Genomic DNA, 22,030 nt, shown 5'->3' with positions numbered 1-22,030 from the left:
GTTTCCGTGGCACTTGTACAGCTGCAGGTAACATAGACCAGATGTCTCATTCACTGAGAGGCGCCAGCTCTTCTTGTCCAATGTTACTGATTTCCTACAGAATGATACAAAAATATGTTTGAGCTTTTCTAAATACCCCGTCCATCATGACATAACTCTGATTTTTTTTTAAACTGAAGTACATGCTGTTACTGTTTGATCTCAACTGAGCTATCAAATTTATTACATATGTTTTCATTCATCATTCATTTCCATAACATAATTAAACTTTCATCAAGGACCAAAAGAATATCATACAAATGGCTAGATATTTGGTGTTCGGATCATACATTGTTACCCTTCTTTAAGGAAGTTCTAGCTTAAGAATTAAAATAATAATACAATGTATGATTTCTCTGGGATTTTAAGAAGTACATTTTCCTTTTTATCCAGGCAACACTGTCTCATAGTCAATTGCTATAGCCTGTGGAGGTAAAATCTGCACAAAACCCTTTTAAATGTGGGAAATGTAATGAAAAAGCCACTAGGTGAACCCCTGTGCCTCTTTCTTCAGAAACATCATTGCAATAGGGAAGACTGTTTTCAATGCAGGAGATCAAGACTCATGGTGGTTGTAATTGATGCAGTCAAGATGACCTCACCATGAGATTTTACCATTGATTGTTGAAAACAGCAGAAGAGATAACAATGAAACTATAAGAGCATTTTGGTTCAAGGCAGCACTAGCTATCAAAATTGACTTGGAGTTACATGTAAAGAGCTTAAATTTGAATATTTTATGTAGTGTGAACTTTTCCTTATAAAGCTGTGGTGGGAGATATTTTTAATACTTGTGTAGAAAGATTCAAAATAAGAGTTACAAAATAGTGCCAAGCTGCATTAAAACAAAGTAAATCTAGTATTTATGCATCATTAGCATTGTTTCTACTTCACATCATATGATAAAAAGGTCTGACTTTGAATTTCTGATTGGCTTCCATGGCTATTCATGGCCACTCATCTTCTGCTATTTTCCCTACAGTTATATCCTCAATCTGTTTGCATATATATATGCCCTAGCTTTCAATTATTGAACTCCAAGTCACAGTGAGACCGCACCATTTTTCCCACCTTCTTAAGGATCTTTATTGTCACCTCTGTTTCTATGTCACATCGAGTTCTGTAGCCCTTGATTCATACTTTTTCTTCGCCATCATTTATTTCCTGACAGCTTCACTTCTTCAACTCTCCAAATCAGATCCATCCCCACTGCTCTGCATTTTTCTTTCCTTGACTTTGCTGTCTCTTCCTTCAGCTGTCAACCCATCTGCCCCAAATTCCGCCCTGACCTCTGCAACCACTTCCCTTCCAAGAGCTCTGGTTGCTGGGAGTTATTAGAGAAAAGCTACAGAATTATGCCAATTGCAGCATCTGCAGACAGGCCATCCGGGTCATGAAAATCCTTCCTGTGTCCTTTAGTTGGTTTCCTTCCTCAGTTGCCTCAGCAAATATGCCATACCTGCACTTTTCACACACTGCGTTGTACCGATACATTCATTCTTTAACTACAGCACTTTCTCTTGTCTCTCTAGAAAATTAAGATGACCATGCAAGCGATATTTGCATACTCTCATTCTTCCCTTCCCTAGTTGTGCAAGTGTTTTACTCCAGCCTGATGCTAATAGAGCCACCTCTGCTTGGGATCTCATCTTTCAAGTCTGCATATACCACTCTATCCTTTCTCTTTTCCTATCTCCATCTCTTCTTGTATTTGCATCTTCTCCACCTGTTCAGTGTTTTCCCCATATTTTTGACCCACGTTTAATCTAGTTTGAAAAAAAAGCAAGATTTTTGAAACAGTGTATGTTATTTTTATTTACTCCTATTTCATTCACTTCTCAATGGACTATAAAGACTATAAATGGACTTCTACTTGAAAATGGAGTTTCTTTCATAAATAGTACCAAATTGTGACCTATTTCCAAAAGGTCTTGATTATAATTTCAACTTATGCTATTTATATCCTATAGGGAATACACTCTTATTGGTCATTTTTCTTCCTAATATTCTACCATTTAGTGATTTAACAGACTTGTATCATTCCAGTAATTTTTTGAGTGTATGAAATTATTTTTTAATACAAATCAAATCAACCTTAGCTTTTTGTTTACTTTCCTAGTTTGGAAACTAGTTAGGAAACTAGTTTCCTAGTTTCCTAGTTTACTTTCCTTGTTTACTTTCCTAGTTTCCTTGTTTGGATCACCATTCTTTCTTTCTTGTTTACATTTTCAGCCATTGTTGATGCCACCTCCCTCTTTGGTCTCTGTTAAAAGAGCCCTGGAGAATATGGTAAAATGAATCCCATAGAACACCCTGTGTCTATGAGAAATCAATCTGTCTCATGTCCCTGCTTTGCTACAAAATATGTTGTCTAATACCCACATCAAATTGGAAATTTCTGTAATTGTGTTTTTTTTCCCTCTTAGATATTTACAATGTACATCAGAACTATGAGATTCTCTCCTAAAGCACCCAAACTTAACTGGTGATTTCAAATATGCTTGACCAGAAAAATCTGTAAATAGAATACTTATAAAACCAATGAATGATAATATTTCAGGCTCTTAAGTTACGGAAGTGATATTATGGTATGTTAAATTAAAAAAAAAAATTCTGTGCTGTCTTCAAGGAAGCATCAATTCTTTTGCCTCTGTTCTAGATAAATAAACTATACATCAAACAGATATTTTTCTAGGAAAGAAAAGGAGCAAAAGGACACTCTAGACCTTGTTTTCAACACAATGTCTGATGAATTTTTATAATGTATTCACTTTTCTAGATCTTCACCAGCATGTGTTAAAACACAGCTTTGTGCCAATTTGCATACATTGTTTAAGAATCCAGAAAGATAGCAATTACTGACACAGTTATAATGAAGAGGAGAGAAAGGCTCAGATGACTCACTTAACCACTTAGTAACATACCTAAAAAATATCAGAATGAGGATTGTGCTTTCAAAGACTGTACTAGTGACAGCATGTCATGCTGCTTCCTAAGTACTTAACAAACTTAGATATTTAAGAAATAATAATGAAAATGTCATCAGAATACTGTATGTAAATTTATGTTGGAGAGAGTCAGTATGATAGAATTTTTCACACAGGAGAGGGAAAGTCTAGTATTAAAGGCCCATGGCTGAGACGAGCACACTAACTGGATTTTCTGGACCACATGACAATATGAGGACCCATTCACTATTGTCTTCAACCTTCTTTCCTCCTTTTTTATGCCCACACCCTACCTCATTTCTGTGTGCCGGATTCCAACCACCTTTCAAAAATACCTGTTACATTCCATTAATGTATAACATTATCATTTTTCTCATATTTTCTAGCAAATATTTACTTTTTAGTGTCCTGAGAATTGGAAAGAAGTGACTTCACGGACTTATGAGCACCTCATATTTGGCTTCATTCTGCCAGGCAGTTCTACAGAGGACAATTGGCCTGCTCTTCAAAGCGATCCCAAGTTAACGCAGGCAGGAAGTAACCAAAGCTCGCCAATATTCCTATAAATGCACACTGACCGAGGATTTACACAGCAATGATTTCTAATCCTGGCTTGCATAATAGACTGCGGACTATTAGATACAAATACAGATTCTAAGTCCTGACTCTGACACTTCTGAATCATTAGGTATGGGATACACCTTATGATTTCCATAAAGCTCCTCAAATTAATCTGATTTAACTCATTTGACATTTGGGGACTGCTGAAAGATAAGATAATATAGACAAACAATTATAATATGAATTGGAATGTGTTTAAAAAAATATAAGGGTGGGGGCACCTGGGTGACTCAGTCAGTTAAGCTCCTGCCTTTGGCTCAGGTCATGATCCCAGGGTCCTGAGATCCAGCCCCTTTTGGGGCTCCCTGCTCAGAGGGCAGCTGCTTCTCCTTCTCCCTCTCCCCCTCCCCCCACTTGTGCTCTCTCTCTTACTTATTCTCTCTCTAATAAATAAAATTTAAAAAATATGTAACAGTGAATTTAATAAAACAGTGTATGATTTAGTATCTGATAACCCTGATTTTACATGGCCTTTTCTCTTCTTTAAATCCTCAAAACCAGACATGGGCACTGATTCCATTCTGTGCTATGACAGTCTCAGGTTTTGCAGTGCTCTGTCCCTTCCTCAACTGGAGTTACTTGCAGCAGAAATTCTGCTTTACGGAAGTTGTAATTTCCAAGCACTTTTTAAAAAGTACATATTTGGAACTCTCAAAAGAAATATGCCAAGATAGAACGAGTAATATGTGGCATGTAGTAATTAATAATAATAATAACTAATAATAATAACAATAGTCAGCTATTAAAGTTTTTCTCAGGATTTTCCTGTGTTGATGTTCCCCTGTTAGAGGGGAAAGGAGAGGAAAAACATAAATACAATTGACTTGGCCAAGACATTTTCTGTCTTTTTGAGGCTCTAGAAGTTCAGAAATTCTTAGAATCCTACTTATTCATCAACTCTCATTCAGAAAACTTCCGCGAGTTTCACAATTATTGTGCAAAACTACAGGCTGCCATAGAAAGGAATGTTTTATTTTGTTGACCCTATTCATATGATGAATTATAAGTTAAGTGATCAGATTTTTTTCAGTTGGCTACATTACGATTGCTTTGGTGACAAGGAGAGTAAAATAACAAATTTGCATAGAAGAGACAGTGATAGACAGTGGTGGTACACAGGGCAATAATTTGGAGGCAGAAATATAGAAAGGGCTGTATTTAACTGCGACTTGGGCCCAACTAGGTAAAACTGACTTTGTGATATGTGATAATAGGAAGAGTTCAGGATTTGAAGCTAAAAAAAAAATTTGTTTAAATAATAATTCTATTTCTTTCAAGCTGCCCAGCAATATTCTATAGACTGTATTTCTTTAAAAAACATATTCTCCAGATATACTAATGAAATGACACATATCTTCCAAGTTTAATTCATGAATTATAAACAAATATGATAACATATTAGGAGGCCAACATAAAATAGGAAATTTTCATAATATAATTGCAAAATTTTTTGAGGTTTCGTACTTGATGTCCATTGCTGTCGTATTTGTGATACCTTCCAGCCGGGAAAACATTTAAAACAGTTTGTAGAAATGAAACCTAGACTATTGCTTAATGATGCTGGTATATATGGATCTAGAAATGTTTGGAAAACTTTGGAACTAGTTTTGTAAATGATGAGTCAAGCCTAAAACAAAAACCAAACCAAAAACAAAAACAAAAACAAAACTGTAACTGGTTTTGGTAATAGCTTTGGAAATGTAAGCATCCTTGATCTGGTATCTTTATCTGTTAGTTACATGAAGGCATGAATTGTGAAATACTTATCCTGAGAGCTGAATGGAGGACAGAGGGGTAGACAAAGTTAAAGTTCTGCATGACAGATCTAGAATGGTGACAGCTAAGAGAAAGCAAGACAGACAAGATTTAAGGTTAAGGTACAACCACAGGAAGCAAAGAACAAAGTGAGTTGAATGACAAAGATTTAAAGAAAGACACAGAACGTAAGTCTAAAAGGTATTTGCGTAAGCAGGCACCCATGCACACACCACTTACTTATCCAAATATTTAAGAATGAGATTTATAAAGTCTTTGTCATAGTATACACCTGAGTCTGTGTAAACTATTAGCTTGTTACGCTCTGGGCTCACTGATATCTTCTGTATTCAGTTAACTTTCCTTTTTTCTCCATTGCTCTCATTTATTTTCTCTCCTCAACCCACATCTCAGTGAAATGACCACAGTGAAATGGTCTCTTCTTGTTTCTTTGTTTCAAAATAAAAAAGATTTCCTGCCTTTAATGGATCCTTCTTGAACCCAAGGCCAGACTTACCAGCATATCTTCTAGCTTTCTTGATGAGCTAGTTCACCCACCTGCCCCAGATGTTTCCATTTTCATCTGCTCTGACTGAAGCGGAGGACTTACAGACTGTAAACACTGACCTTAAAATGGAGTGTCTCCGAACACTGGTGCTCCCTGGAGAAAACAGAGTTGTCCAGAGGCACTGAGCTACATGCTTCATAAATATGAAGCATAGCATCATTGGTGATGAAAGAAAGAAATGAAAGAAGAAAGAATGAAAAAAAAGAAAGAAAGACAGAAAGAAAGAAAGAGAAAAAGAAAAAGAAAGAATCCTGATTCTGAATACTGTTTCCCAAGCTTGGGATGACTTGTGATAAATTACTCACCTCTTGACAGGAATAGCTATGAGGAGGGCTTACCTCCCATTCTTTCTCTTCAAGATACCTCTAGTTCTAGATTCCCTCTCATGAGCCCCATGTGCAAGGCCAGATCACAGAAAATCGGGGGTGATTTTATGTAAGGAATTGGCAAGTCATTCTGGCTTTTTTTTTTTTTTTTTTCATTACCATGTTGTTTACCTTGCTGTTATCTGGTCAATGTCTTCAAAACTTACCTACCTCTCGCTTTCATCCCCATGCTAAGCACAGTGCTACCTTAAATACTATCGGGAAAAAATGAAGTCCAGCTAGTGTCCATCATCTCATGGGGTAGAGTACTCATTAGAACAGTGATGGGAGAGATAATATAATAACACAAAGACCAGTTGTTTTGAATACAAATGCTCTCTGCTTCCTGGTTCTTATTATTAGTCAAATAAGAAAGGGTTTAATTTATTGGTAAAGAGTCTGAGAGAAAGAAATGTAGTGAGATACTGAAATTGGTTAAGTGAGTGGACTTTGAGACTGACTATGTGGGTTTGAAGTCCATCTTCCCTACTTAATGGACATATGAGTTTGGGAAAAGAATTGTGTCTCCATTTCCTCCTCTAGAAAAGCAGGCTAATACCTAATGCAAACATCGTTGTGAAGATTAAAAGCTAATATTTGTAACACTTAAAACATTTCCTGATATATAGTAAGAAATTGTAAGGTTTATTGATAATAAATCTAAATCACTAACTAACATGCTTGGTATTTCCAGAAGCAAAGATATTTTGTGAAGCTGTCTATGGGAGTTGCCATGGAAATGTCTCCTAGATTCACTTTTGGAGTTATAGGGAGTTCACAAATGTGACATCATCTTCCTTCTAGATTTACTGTCAATAAAGAATAAAACATATGAGTAAAACAAATGGCTTCCAGAACATCAACGTTATTATTGAGGAAAAGCTGTGTAGTATTTCTTGGTTTAGTTGTGCATAGCCAAGCTGGTAAATAGGATTTCTAACAATCTTTCCTCTCAAGGCCCCCAAATTTCACTTACCTGAAAAGTCGGAGTTTTTGTTTGGTGGGGAAGAGCCTTGTCAAGAAACTTCCGGAACTCCTGGATTTTGGAGAGGGATACTGGGATCTGCAATGTCAACACTGTCATGTGACAATTAAACCTGTGTGTTTCTAGATTCTCCATACAGTGTATTTACTTTGTTTTTTAATATTTTTTATTATGTTAGTCACCATACAGTACATCCCTGGTTTTTGATGTAAAGTTCGATGATTCATTAGTTGTGTATAACACCCAGTGCACCATGCAATACGTGCCCTCCCCACCGCCCATCACCAGCCTATCCCCTTCCCCAACCCCACTCCCCCTTGAAGCCCTCAGTTTGTTTCTCAGAGTCCATTTATTCCTTTGTCAGTTATCTTCTTTCATAATTTCAACAGAACATTAAAAATTTTGATATTTCAAAGAACATATCCTGTTTCTCTCCTAGGTCTGTAAGGTAATATCTGACTAATTCATTTTCTATATGCTTTTTAAAAAGTTTATTTATAACACTGTAGATTACAGAAAATGCAAATATATTGTACAGAGAGCTTTCTATATATGTATACATAATTTCCCTATTAGTAACATTTTATACTAGTATGGTCATTTGTTATAATTAATGAAACAGTATCAACTAAAGTTCATATTTTATTAAAAACTCATGTTATTCAGATTCTCTTGTGTACCTAATGTTCTATTTATCTAGTGGGATCCACAGAATATCAAGTTACATTCTAGTTATATCTATTTAGGTCTCTCAGGTTCTCTTGACTGTGATGGTTACTCAGGTTTTTCTTAGTTTTTGATGGCTTCACAGTTTTTAGAAGTACAGTTTTAGGGGTGCCTGGGTGGCTCAACTGGTCAAGCGTCAAATTTTGGTTTTGATTCAGGTTCATGATCTCATGGTACTGGGATCAAGCCCCACGTGGCTCCCATCTTGGCGGGAAGCATGTTTGAAAGATTCTCTCCCTCACCCTCCCCCCACTACCATCACACCCTCTTTCCCTCAAATAAATCTTTTTCTTTTTTAAGATTATTAGTCAGGTTTTTGTAAAATATTCCTCAATTGATATTAGTCTGATTATTTCCCCATGATTAGAGTCGGAGTTATGTGATTGGGGAAAGAGATCAATGAGGGTAAAATACAATTTATGTCAAAACACATCGACATTGTTCTTTTACTTGATGGAATTTACATATAGAACCTTAGGAGATGTGGCTGGAGAATAAACGTTATGACTATAAAAGACATGGTTAGGACATGAATATAAATGATGAATATAAAGTAGCCATTAAAATTTTAATAGCTAATCATCAGTACTTACAGATTAGCATATTCTGAATCTTATCAAGCAGACCAACTGGAAATGGTATGAACTTAACTTTCCCTCAAAGGGTAGGACACTGCATTAAAGTTTCTTTGGAGAATCCTTAAGTGGTAATCCTGTGGTGGCTTTCAAAGTAGGGAGTCAAATATTGGATGAGATTGAAAATCATGAATAAAAAATAATTTATAAATGGAAAGATATCAATAGTTTTGTGTATCTTGTTCTTAAATATTATTCTAAATGTGAGTTAAAGTCTGAAAGTGAAACACAACTATCAAATTAAGGAAAACACTGGAAAAAGTTGTGCTAGTATTCTTTTACTAAAGAAGGCCAATAGTGGGCACCCGCCGTTGGCAGCGTTGTGTCCAAGCTGAATCCGCTTCGGCTCAGGCCGTGATCCCAGCGTTAATGGGATCGAGCCATCAGGCTCTCCAGCTATGAGCCCTCTTCTTCCCCTCCCCACTCCCCCTGCTTGTGTTCCCTCTCTACGCTGGCTGCCTCTCTCTCTGTTGAATAAATAAATAAAATCTTTAAAAAAAAAAAAAAAAGAGCATCAAAGCTAAGAATGTACATCTTTCTGTCTCTAAGAGAAAAGAGCATTTAATGTGCTCAAGGTGCTCTAGGAATGCAATTCTTCAAATAATTGTTTTCAGGATCTCCTTACATGTGTATGTCCATTAATTCGAAGTGTTTACCAAAGTCTCTAAGTCATACTCCTTGCTGAAAAATATCTGTCTTCCAAACCCCTGAAGATACACACTCACAGCTCATTTGCAGAGTTATTTGTAGTCATTTGTTCCATCAGTGGAGAGCGACATCAGGAAATAGCTCCTAGCCTCCTGAGCAGTGCTTTTATGTTCTAGTTCATGATTTTTTTTTTTAATGTACACATCAGTTTCTGATCACAACAAATTTAGGAAGAATAATAAAAGGACCTTTGACTCCCAGTAGTCATGGAGGAGATATGTCCGTATAAGACTACACAAATAATTATAAGACTATCCAACAAATTCTTAAAAGTAGGGGACTTTGAAAATTTATTTTCTACATGAACTTTCTGATTCATCTACTTTTTGCAAAGCATGAAGTTCCAAGGGATGCATGTGTTGCAGTCCACGAAGAGGCTATGGAGAGAAGTGGTGCTGTAGATAGAAGTTTGCCGAAATACATAACATGTACTGTCACACACACACACACACCCACACCCTGCCAAGGAAACAATCTGATTAAACATAACTCAAAACCACTGTTAGAATTACAGTCTTCCAAGCTTCTCTTAACCAAGATTTTCATTCTTTAACACAAGTGTGCAGATACGATTCACGCTCTTGCTTCTCCAGAAAGGGAGGTGATGGCACAATGAAGGCACTGTAATACTTACAGGGCTTTGTGAAGAATAAGAGAAAGTACTGAAATGAAAGGCAAAACCTGGAGACACTGAAACAAAAACAAAAACAAACACCTGCACTAAATATCCGGATTGCCCCAGTGGATCGGATACATGAGTTTTTAACAGAAAGCTATGAAGATCTTTTCATTTACAGTTCAACTTTAGTTCTTTGTTTCAAGAAAGCAAGGCAACTGACATGAACTAATTGGCTCCAACTGGAATACTATCTATTTTCAAACACTGGGAGATGGAGGTTCACTAAATCTCCATAGTTAAAAAGCCAAAGGCTCTCAGTGGGATGTTTCTCCTGCTGTAACGGAGCCCTATATTCGGAAGAGTAAACACTCAACACCAATAGGGGAGGAAACATTGAGATTTAAGAACAGAAAACATTCTTCAAAGTTTGTTCCTTTAGGAGCTGCAGGATCCCTTGATATGAGGAGCATTAGAAAAAAATCAACCTAGAGTAGAGTCAAAATTAACTTCTTTCAGTTCTATCCATGCCCTCAAGAACTAAGGAAACAAGAGACTCTACTTTGAGGTGAAAGCACGGATCACACGCTCACGAATCTGTTTTGTCCTCACACCATAGATAATAGGATTGAGGGCAGGTGGCACGACCACATAGAGATTGGCAACCAGGATGTGGACATAACGAGGAATTTTTTTTTGCCAAATCGGTGGGTGAGGAAGGAGAAGAGAGAAGGTGTATAGAAAACACACATGACCCCAACATGTGACCCACACGTACTCAGAGCTTTGTGACGAGCATCTCGAGATGGGAGGCGGAAAACAGCACGAAGGATGTAGGCATAAGAGATTCCAATCAGTGCCAGATCCAAAATAAGAAAAGAAGCCACAAAAAGCCCATAAATGGCATTAACTCGAATGCTGGCACAGGCCAACTTGGCAATGCCCATGTGCTCACAATAGGAGTGGGCAATAATTCGAGTCTCACAGAAGGGCAGACGATGGGTTAGGTAGAGAATGGGCAACATGAGCAGGACAGAGCGCAATATAATACCCACACCAATGCCCGCTAGCACTCGGGGTGTCAGGGTGGCTGTGTAGTGGAGTGGTACACAGATAGCCACGTAGCGGTCGAAAGCCATCGCCAGCAGAACAGCGGACTCCATTCCTGTGAAGGTGTGTATCAGAAACATCTGGGCCACACAGGCTCCAAAACCAATTTCATGTGCATCAAACCAGAAGATACCCAGCATTCGGGGCACTGAGGTTGTGGAGAGGGCCAGATCTATGGCTGATAAGATGGCTAGAAAGTAGAACATAGGATCCCGCAGAGTACGGTCAGACCAGATGATCAGCAAAATGGTAGCATTGCCCAACAGAGCCATTAAGTAAATGCAGCAAAAAGGCAGGGAGATCCAGCCATGAGAACCCTCGAGTCCTGGGATTCCTGTAAGAAAAAAGGTGACTGGGTGGAAAGTAGAAGTGTTTGTGTGGAACATCTTGCCATTGATGAGAAGAAAAAGTTGTTGACTACCTCTAGAAGGAAAAACAAGAGCATGTCTTAAAACTTTCCAGTAGGCTTAATTTATATCTGTAGTTGTTTTATTATAAAAGCTAATGCCATGAACATTGGGTTGCAGGTGCCCCTTCATTTCACTACATCTGTATCTTTGGGGCAAAAACCTAGTAGTGCAATTGTTGGGTCCTGGGTAGCTCTCTTTTTAACATCCTGAGGAACCAACCTCTGTACTGTTTTCCAGAGTGGCTGCACCAGCTTGCATTCCCACCAACACAGCAGCATAAGAGGTTCCCTTTTCTAAGAAACAAACCAACCAACCAAACAAACAAAAAACAGAAACAAAAAAAAAAAACAAAAGAAACAACAACAACAACAACAAAACCTAATGCTAACACTTGAATTCAAAGAAATATGTGGGCAAGGACTGAGCACTCCTGAAATGGAAAGAGCATTAACTTTATAAAAGGTCTCAAGTTTTGGACAAGAATACCTAATATTCATTTGCTGAAACCCCAAATAAAACCTTGAATGAATTGTAAAAACATGAACGGGCTCATGTTTATACTGAGATACCCATCTTCTTTGAAGACAATATGCACTTTATCTAAACACACCAACACAAAATCACCAAACAGATACAGACACGTGCACACAGAATATGACAATATATTAAGAATATAAGTGCACCTAGACCTGTAGAAGGAGAGAAAAGCAAGATTTCTTAAACCAGTTTGTTCAGGATCAGATATTACATTGACACCTTTTTGGAAAACCAGATTCACAATGAGGAACTGTGTTTCATAATGCATCCCCCCATATTTACTCGTACACTCCCACAGACATGCTGTGCTGTACCTCCGATATGAAAAGAGCATAGGAAGATAGGAAACAAAGATAGGAAAACACTGCAGCTGGAAATCACCTCCAGCAGAGAAATGTGTCTCTTTGCTGTAGTATTCTGATGCTGATTAACTTAATGAAGAACCCCAAGGTTTCTGTTGGTTGCCAAATTCTCAAAAATGTCCCAGACATCCAACAATTCTCTCCATCCTTGTATGTGTGTGGGGGGGAGAGATTTGGGGGGAAGAATAGTGAAAAGATGTGTTGAAAGAAGAAGCTTTGAGAGAAGTAAAGATTTGTTTCCAACGACTATGATGGCGGTCAACATCAGGCTTAAGAAATCCATGCTCCCGATTTATCACGCTGTAGTTATGACTTTCTCTCTCCTCTCTTTCTCCTTCGTTCCTCCTTTCCTTCTTTCTTTCCTTCCTTCCTTCGTTACTTTCTTCCTCCCTTCCTCCCTCCCTCTCTCTCTCTTTCTTTCAAGCAGGGATAAGATAACACTATAGAAAGAATAAGGAAAATATAGAAAAGTGTAGGAAAAGAGAGGATGAAAAGTGAAAAAAGAAGAAGAAAGGAAAGGAAAACAGAAGGAAACATAAAGGAAGGAAGGGAGGAGAAAGGTCATCTTGACTCTAATTGACTCCTGAGAAAAGTGACAGAGAAAAGTCCAAATTCGGGGAAATATTTTACTAATGACATTTTAAAAAACAGAGATTCCCCAGCTAGTTTAATCCTGCAAGACTGTACGTGTTTATCCGCAGGCTGCTTATTTCTCCGCTTCCCTCTTTGTAATCCATTTTATGCACCTGCACTTAACTCTGGGCCTCTGAGGGGCTTATTTTTAAATTATGATCATGGAAGGCCATGCCCTAATACACAATTATCACTGAGACTTGAGATCATTTGTACCACAACTTTAAGTTCCCTCTATACAGAGTTATTGTAAACATTTAAGTTGTCTCAGTATAATAGAGTAGGATTTCTTTCCATCAGAGAATCTTTCTACAATAGTGAGATACAATATATTAGCTTCATAAATTCAGTGTTAGCCTATTCCTTCACTATTCATCCCCATTACACATTTAATAGGAAACTCACCTCCAGCAGGACTAGAGCTAGAGAGCTCCAGTATATCTAGTAAAGGGAATAAGGCTTTATACTACCCATATTTAGGGTCCTTGGGGGCCTAGAGTAGGGTCTAAATTAGCTTGTCTGAAAACGAAGCCAACTCAAATTCCCTACATGAACGAGAACTAATACCTGAGTCTCCTGAGAAAGATCCCATTCTCTGTACCTGGGATAAAGGGACTGATGGTGATGCAGACATCCCCCTACCTCCCCCCACCCCTGTCTTGTCAACAAGAAGTCAGAGATGCAAAACTAATGCTACCAAATGTATTCATATGAAATACGAAGTGAACAGAATCTCTTACTGGGTAAAGTTTGCATCTTTATTAGATATTACAGCAATGCATACTTAGAACATTAATGACCAAGACATGTATCTCCCCTCCCCACACCCATGTCTTAGTAATCATCAATAACTTATTAATATATCATAGCTAACAAACAAGACAAAATTTTTTGTTTCTTTTCTATATACTGCTAGTCTTACTGGCTTTCTTTTTTTTATTTAAATTGAATTAGCCAACACATAGTACATCATTAGTTTTTGATGTAGTGTTCAATGACTCATTAGTTGTGTACAACACCCAGTACTCATCATATCACATGCCCTCCTTCATGCCCATCACCCAGTTACCCTATCCCCTTGCCCACCTCCCTCTCCACAACCCTGAGTTTGTTTCCTGGAGTCAAGAGTCTCTCATGGTTTGTCTCTGTCTCTGATTTCTTCCCATTCAGTTTGCCCTCTCTTCCCCTATGATCCTCTGTGTTATTCCTTATATTCCACATATGAGTGAAACCTTATGATGATTATCTTTCTCTGCTTGACTTATTTCACTTAGCATAATACCCTCCAGTTCCATCCATGTCAAAATAAATAGTAGCCATTTACTTTATTTCTGATGGCTGAATAATATTCCATTGTATGTATGAACCACATTTTCCTTATCCATTCATCTGTTGAAGGACATCTTGGCTCCATCCACAGTTGACTATTGTGGACATTGCTGCTACGAACATTGGGGTGCTGGTGCCCCTTCATTTCACTACATCTGTATCTTTGGGGTAAATACCCAGTAGTGCAATTGCTGGGTCGCAGGGTAGCTCTATTTTTGATATCTTGAGGAACCTCCATACTGTTTTCCTGAGTGGCTGTACCAACTTGCATTCCCACCAACAGTATAAGAGGGTTCCCCTTTCTCCACATCCTCACCAACATTTGTCATTCCCTGTCTTGTTAATTGTAGCCATCCAGCTGGTGTAAGGTGGTATCTCATTGTGGTTTTGATTTGTATTTCTCTGATGGCAAGTTAATGGAGCCTTTCTTTATGTGTCTGTTGACCATTTGTATGTCTTCCTTGGAAAAGTGTCTGTTCATGTCTTCTGCCCATTTCTTGACTATATTATTTGGTTTTTGGGTGTTGAGTTTGAGAAGTTCCTTATAGATCTGGGATACCAGTCCTTTATCTGTTATGTCATTTGTAAATATTTTCTCCCATTCTTTAGGTTGCTTTTTAGTTTTGTTGACTGTTTCCTTTGGTGTGCAGAAACTTTTTATCTTGATGAAGTCCCAATAGTTCATTTTTGCTTTTGTTTCCCTTGCATTTAGAGAGATGTCTTCCAAGAAGTTGCTGTGGCCAAGGATAAAGAGGTCACTGCCTATGTTCTCCTCTAGGATTTTGATGGATTCCTGTCTCACATTGAGGTCTTTCATCTATTTTGAGTTTATCTTTGTGCATTGTGTAAGAGAATGGACCAGTTTAATTCTTCTGCATTTGGCTGTCCAATTTTCCCAGTACCATTTATTGAAGAGACTGTCTTTTGTCCATTGGATATTCTTTCCTGATTTGTAGAAGTTTAGTTGACCATAGAGTTGAGGGTCCATTTCTGGGGTCTCTATTCTGTTACATTGATTATTTATGTGTCTGTTTTTGTGCCAATACCATGCTTTCTTGATGAACACAGTTTTGTAATACAGCTTGAAGTCAGGCATCGTGATGCCCTCAGTTTTGGGTTTTGTTTTTTTTTTTTTTTCAACATTCCCCTGGCGATTCAGGATCTTTTCTGGTTCCATACAAATTTTAGGATTATTTGTTCCAGCTCTGTGAAAAATATTGATGGTATTTTGATAGGGATGTCATTGAAAATGTAGATTGCACTGGGCAGCATAGACATTTTACCAATGTTTATTCTTCCAATCAATGAGCATGGAATGTTTTTCCATCACTTTGTGTCTTCCTCAATTTCTTCCATAAGTGTTCTGTAGTTTCTAGAATTCAGATCCTTTACCTTTTGGTTAGGTTTATTCCTAGTTATCTTATGGTTCTTGGTGCAGTTGTAAATGGAATAAATTACTTAATTTCTCTTTCTTCAGTCACACTGTTAGTGTATAGAAATGCAACTGATTTCTGTGCATTGATTTTGTCTGCTGCCATGTTGATGAATTGCTGTATGAGTTCTAGCCATTTTGGGTGTGGAGTCCTTTTGGGTTTTCCACATAAAATATGTGTCATCTGTGAAGAGAGAAAGTTTGGCTTCTTCTTTGCCAATTTGAATGCCTTTTATTTCTTTTTGTTGTCTGATTGCTGAAGCTAGGACTTCTAGTACTATGTTGAACAATAGTGGTGAGAGTAAGCCTCCTTGTCATGTTCCTGACTTTAAGGGAAAAGCTCTCAGTTTTTCCACATTGAGAATGATATTTGCTGTGGGCTTTTCATAGATGGGTTTTATAATATTGAGGTATGTACCCTTTATCCTTATACTTTGAAGAGTTTTAATCAGGAAAAGATGCTGTGTTTTGTCAAATGCTTTTTCTGCATTAATTGAGAGGATCATAGGGTTCTTAATTTTTCTTTTATTAATGTGTTCTATCGTGTTGATTGATTTGCAAATGTTGAACCACCCTTGCATCCCAGGAATAAATCCCACCTGGTCGTGGTGAATAATCCTTTTAATGTACTGTTGGGTCCTATTGGCTAGGATCTTGTTGAGTATTTTGGCATCCATGTTCACCAGGCATATTGGTCTGTAATTCTCCTTTTTGATGGGGTCTTTACCCGGTTTTGGGATCAATGTAATGCTGGCCTCATAGAATGAGTTTGGAAGTTTTCCTTCCATTTCTATTTTTTGAAACACCTTCAGAAGAATAAGTATTATTTCTTCTTTAAATGTTTGGTAGAACTCCCCTGGGAAGCCACCTGGCCCTGGACTCTTGTTTTTTGGGAGGTTTTTGATTACTGCTTCAATTTCCTTGCTGGTTATTGCTCTGCCCAGATTTTCTACTTCCTCCTGTTTCAGTTTTGGTAGTTTTAAGTCTCTAGGAATGCATCCATTTCTTCCAGATTGCCTAATTTGTTGGCATATAGTTGATCAAAATATGGTATTAAAATTGTCTGTATTTCCTTGGTGTTGGTCATGATCTCCCCCCGCCCTTTCACTCATGAGTTTATTAATTTGGGTCCTTTTTCTTTTCTTTTGGATAAGTCTGGCCGGAAGTTTATTGATCTTATTAATTCTTTCAAAGAATCTGTTTCTAGTTTTGTTGATTTGTTTTACCTTATTCTGATTTCTATTTCATTGATTTCTGCTCTAATCTTTCATATTTCTCTTCTCCTGCTTGGTTTAGTCTTTACTTGCTGTTCTTCCTCCAGGTCCTTTAAGTGTAAGGTTAGCTTGTGTATTGGGGCTTTTCTAATTTTTTGAAAGAGGCTTGCATTGCTGAGCCCTTCCATCTTAGGACTGCCTTTGCTGAATCCCAGAGGTTTTGAACAGAGATGTTTTCATTCTCATTAATTTCCATGAATTTTTAAAATTCTTCTTTAATTTCCTGGTTGACCCATTCATTCTTTAGTAGGTTGTTTTGTTTTGTTTTTTTAAGATTTTATTTATTTATTTGATGGAGAGAGAGAGAGACAGCCAGCAAGAGAGGGAACACAAGTAGGGGCAGTGGGAGACAAAGAAACAGGCTCCCAAAGAATCAGGGAGCCCAATGTGGGGCTCAATCCCAGGGACCTGGGATCATGTCCTGAGCCAAAGGCAGACACTGAACGACTGAGCCACCCAGGTGCCCCATGGCAGGTTGCTTTTAAAGCTCTAAGTATTTGTATTTTTTCTGAATTTTTCCCTGTGGTTGAGTTCCAGTTTCAAATCACTGTGGTCTGAAAATATGCAGGGAATAATCTCAATCTTTTGGTATTAGCTGATACCTGATTTGTGACTCAGTATATGATCTATTCTGGAGAAAGTTTCATGTGCACTGAAGAGGAATGAGTATTCTGTCGTTTTAGGATGGAATGTTCTGTATATATCTTTGAAGTCCATCTGGTCCAGTGTGTCATTGAAAGCCTTCATTTCTTTGTCGATCTTCTGCTTAGATGATCTTTCCATTGCTGTGAATGGGGTGTTGAAGTCCCCTGCTGTTAATGTATTATTATCAAGGTGTTTCTTTACTTTGGTTATTAATTGGTTTATATACTTGACTCTTCCCATCTTGGGGGCATAAATATTTACAACTGTTAGATCTTCTTGTTGGGTAGACCCTTTAAGTATGATATAGTGTCCTTCCTCAACTCTTACTACTGTCTTTGGATTAAAATCTATTTTGTCTGATATGAGGATTGCTACCCCAGCTTTCTTTTGGTGTCCATTAGTGTGGAAAATAGTTCTCCACCCCCTCACTTTCAGTCTGGAGGTGTCCTTAAGTCTAAAATGAGTCTCTTCTAAATAGCATATGGATGGGTCTTGCTTTTTTATCTAATCTGATACCCTGTGTCTTTTGGTTGGAGCATTTAGTCCATTTACATTCAGAGTAACTATTGAAAGATATGAATTTAGTGGCATTGTATTGCCTGTAAAGTCCCTATTTCAGTACATTGTCTCTGTTTCTTTTTGGTCTTGTTAATCTTGGGGTCTCTCTTCACTTACAGGATCCCCCTTAATATTTCTTGCGGGGCTGCCTTGGTGGTCACATATTCTTTCAGTTTCTGTCCGTCCTGGAAGATCTTTAACTCTCCTTCTATTCTGAATGACAGCTTTGCTGGATAATAGAAGTCAATAAAAATGAATTTAACATAAAAAGAAAATAACATGAACTATCTTTAAAGAGGTGAAATGCACGGAAGCCAAAGAAAGGAAAGATGCTACTCTAATATCACAAAATAACAAGTCAAATGTATTTTTCAACTAAATGAATAAAAAATAAAATTGAAATTACATTACTTAATCATAGAACAATATAAGAATGCCGCATATCAAAGTTTCTATTAGGATGGTAATGCAGTGGGAAAATCACTGACTGGGAGATGATATTCCCATTACGTATATCACTTAAGGCGCTTATGCAATAACACAGTACAACAGTCTATTGAAATTGCTAAACATCTATATAGAAATAGCAACTCAATATAAAATATAAGAGCAAAAACTTATTCTGGCATCATAAAGGAAAAGAAGATTCAATGAGTATAAGAAAAATTTTTCATCACTGTTACTCATCAGGAAAATGTGAATTCAAAGCACAGTATGATACCCTATAAATTTTCCAGAATGGCGGAAATTAAGACTGCTAATTCCAAGTATTCTTCAAGATAAGGTGCATCTACTAACCACTTTGGAAACTGGAAGTGTCTATTAATTCTAAATATTCCCTGTGTACCAGCAATTACTACTAGGTAAATGTCCAAAGGAAATAAGAGATTATGTGCACCAAGACACATACACAAAAATGTTCCTAGGGATTTATTCAGAATAGTGAAAAAAAATCAAATGAGTCAAATTATTCAACAATAATAGAATGTATACACTAGTTGAGTTTATTCATTAGAGAAAATACTATCTATGAAGAAATAAAACATAAATAAAACAATGAGAAGCAAACAAAAGAAAAAAAAAACTGAACTATTGTTATATGCAAAATGGATTCATCTAAGAGAATCTTGTAAAAGGAAAAACCAGACACATCGAATTGTGTTCTTAAGATTTTTACACTTTATTTTTTTAAAGCAGAATTTTGGGGGCAAGAAACAAAACCAAAACAAACAAACGAACAAGCAGAAAAACAAACCTCTGCATGAATTAAAAGACAAAAAGAAGGGGCACCTGGGTGGCTCAGTGGGTTGAGCATCCAACTCCGGATTTTGGTGCAAGTCATGATCTCAGGGTCATGGGATCAAGCCCCACATTGCGTTCCAGGGCTCCACAGTGGGCATGGAAAGTACTTAGAATTGTCTCTTCCTCTGCCCCTCCCCCTGCTTGTGCTCTCTCACTCTCTCTCTCTCTGCAAATAAATAAATAAATAAAATCTTTTAAAATATTCTTTAAGAAGATTTTTAAGAAGATAAAAATAAGAATGCGTGAAGTGAGTATTAAGCTAAAGACTGAGTGGCAATGGGAAATATGTAAATAATCATAGTAGCTTAAGAGCGAACAGGACTCCCAGGAAAAAATTACTTCTGCGTATCTGCTAGATTGTAGTGAGTCTTATCAGGATACACAAGGTGAATTCACTGAAATAAGATAAATCAAAATGCAATGCTCATCATATTTTCTTTTTATTTTTCTAGAATGTTCTAATTATTCTATGCCCAGAGAAATCAGCTTACCCTTCCACACAGATTGACTGTGTCCTCTTTCCTGATTGACCACCACTTCCCTTGCTTCTCTCTGTTCCTCCCTTTCCTTATATACACACAGCACTCATTACTTTCATTCAGAACATTATATAATGTAACACTGATATGCCTCATTCACTAGGGAGAAAAATCCCAAAATTAACATGTACGTCCTTATATCTACCCCAGTACCTGGCACAATATACTGAGTAATGTTACTTAGTAAATTTTGTGGAAGAAACACCTAAGTCATTGACTTGAACAAAAGAAGTCATTTTGAATTTAAATGATGGGGTATTATAGAAGATAAAAGCTAATTACATTTGAGATTACAGTATTTTATTTCAATTTTATATTCCTCAATGAGGAATATTTTTATCTGATCATAGTTTATGCATACTGGTTAAATGGATGTGGCCCTAGTTTTGCAAGAGGAAAAAAAGAGTGTAATCAGTGTTTCTACCAGAGAAAAGCACAGGGGCATCTGGATATTACCTCTGGGAGTAAAAATAGTGAAATAGTGTGCCTAAGCCACATTATAAAGACTCCTGAGAGCATATTATTAAAAGTTCTGAAGCTTAAGGAATTTCTAATTGGGTTTTTAAGCCACTAGTAACTGGAAATTGGCCACGTTAGAAGAGATTCATGACAGAATATTTTCCACTTTGTAAATTCCCCCAACATAGTGTGTGCACGTGTGTAAAGGTACCTTTGTGCATATACATATATACGTGTGTGTGTGCAAGCACGTGTTTAGGGGTGTGTGTTTAAGAAAGAATGGCACAATGAGTAAAACAAGAAGTAAATATTGCATATTCCATTTTGCATTAATAAATTAATTGAGTTGGAAAGATGTGCTGTGCTCCCTCACTATTTTTAGAATTATATCAATTATTCACATCTTTCTGATATAGTATAATATCATTTTTTCAGTCTGTTTCTATGCATTTCTTTTAATTTTGGCAATGGTAGCTTATACCACCACATACATTTAATGTCAATTTTCTTGTATTATACTATGATTAATACCAAGCACATGAGTTCTTTTATCCTTTCTTAATTGATTCATTCAGCATACATTTGTTGAGTAGCTGAGTGAGTCACATTGTGAGTAACTAAGTGGATAAATAAAGCAAGATCAAATTCCTTATGGCTCAGGAGCAGTGAGGACGAAATGCACTAATTGTAAGTCATTATGATATTAAGTTGTGAGTAAGAGAACAGAGCATAAGTGCAGAGTAAACGAGAAAAGTGAGTATTGCCCTACTTTCAAAGGTGTGGGGGAAGTTACCCTAAAATTTGCAGACGTGTAGAAATTCACTCCCATGTGAACCAGTGTTTTTCTTTTTCGGAAATAAGATTTTATTTGAATAGTAGATTTTAAAAATTAAGATTCGAATGCCAGTAAATTGATGTGCCATTACTATTTAGTGAAAAGGGGGAGAGAAGGGCAGTAAGTCATAGAAAGTACGTATATTTGGATTGGAGAGGAGTTTATCAAGGAATAACCAAATCTCTACAAAATGAAAACCAAGGATGTTAATCGTGATAGGTAACCTGAAGTTAAGAAGATGTTTAGCGTGAGGAACTTAGCAAAAGTCCTAACATCACATGCTGGTCACTAGAAATGCTAAATAAGATGGTACCATTGAGACTGAAAATAAAATATCTGAGATATTTAGGAAATAAAATCCATTGGTGAAAGACAGAAACTGGCTGGCGATAGAGGGACTTCAGAGAGAAGAGTTATCATGTGGTTGGTGCAAGAGATCAGGCTACAGAAAGTTAGAAAAAAGGAACATATGAGTAAGATTAAGAGAATGTGAACCGAGATGACACAAGATTGTGGAGATTAGTTCCCATGTTACACACAGAGAAAGAGAAGACTAGATGATGTGAATAATTATTTCCAAATTAAAAATTCCTGTTTTAGGGACACTGGGTGGCTCAGTCGAAGCGCTCTGCCTTAGGC

The 22,030-nt window shown here is 37.2% G+C and overlaps 1 protein-coding gene across 1 annotated transcript; it reads right to left on the bottom strand.

Annotated features, from left to right (window-relative positions):
• Positions 1-10,524: 10,524 nt before the first annotated feature.
• LOC103681181 (olfactory receptor 52J3-like) lies at positions 10,525-12,756 on the bottom strand. Its single transcript, XM_008710713.2, is given in 2 exon segments — positions 10,525-10,662; positions 10,665-12,756. Coding segments are annotated over 2 exon segments (936 nt in total). The 5' UTR covers positions 11,463-12,756.
• Between the last annotated feature and the right edge of the window lie 9,274 nt (positions 12,757-22,030).

The sequence above is a fragment of the Ursus maritimus genome, unplaced genomic scaffold (assembly GCF_017311325.1).
Source record: "Ursus maritimus isolate PB19 unplaced genomic scaffold, ASM1731132v1 scaffold_16, whole genome shotgun sequence".
Classification (NCBI taxonomy): domain Eukaryota; kingdom Metazoa; phylum Chordata; class Mammalia; order Carnivora; family Ursidae; genus Ursus; species Ursus maritimus.
Note: the sequence above shows the minus strand (reverse complement) of the source record. Positions and strands in the feature narration are given on the sequence as shown.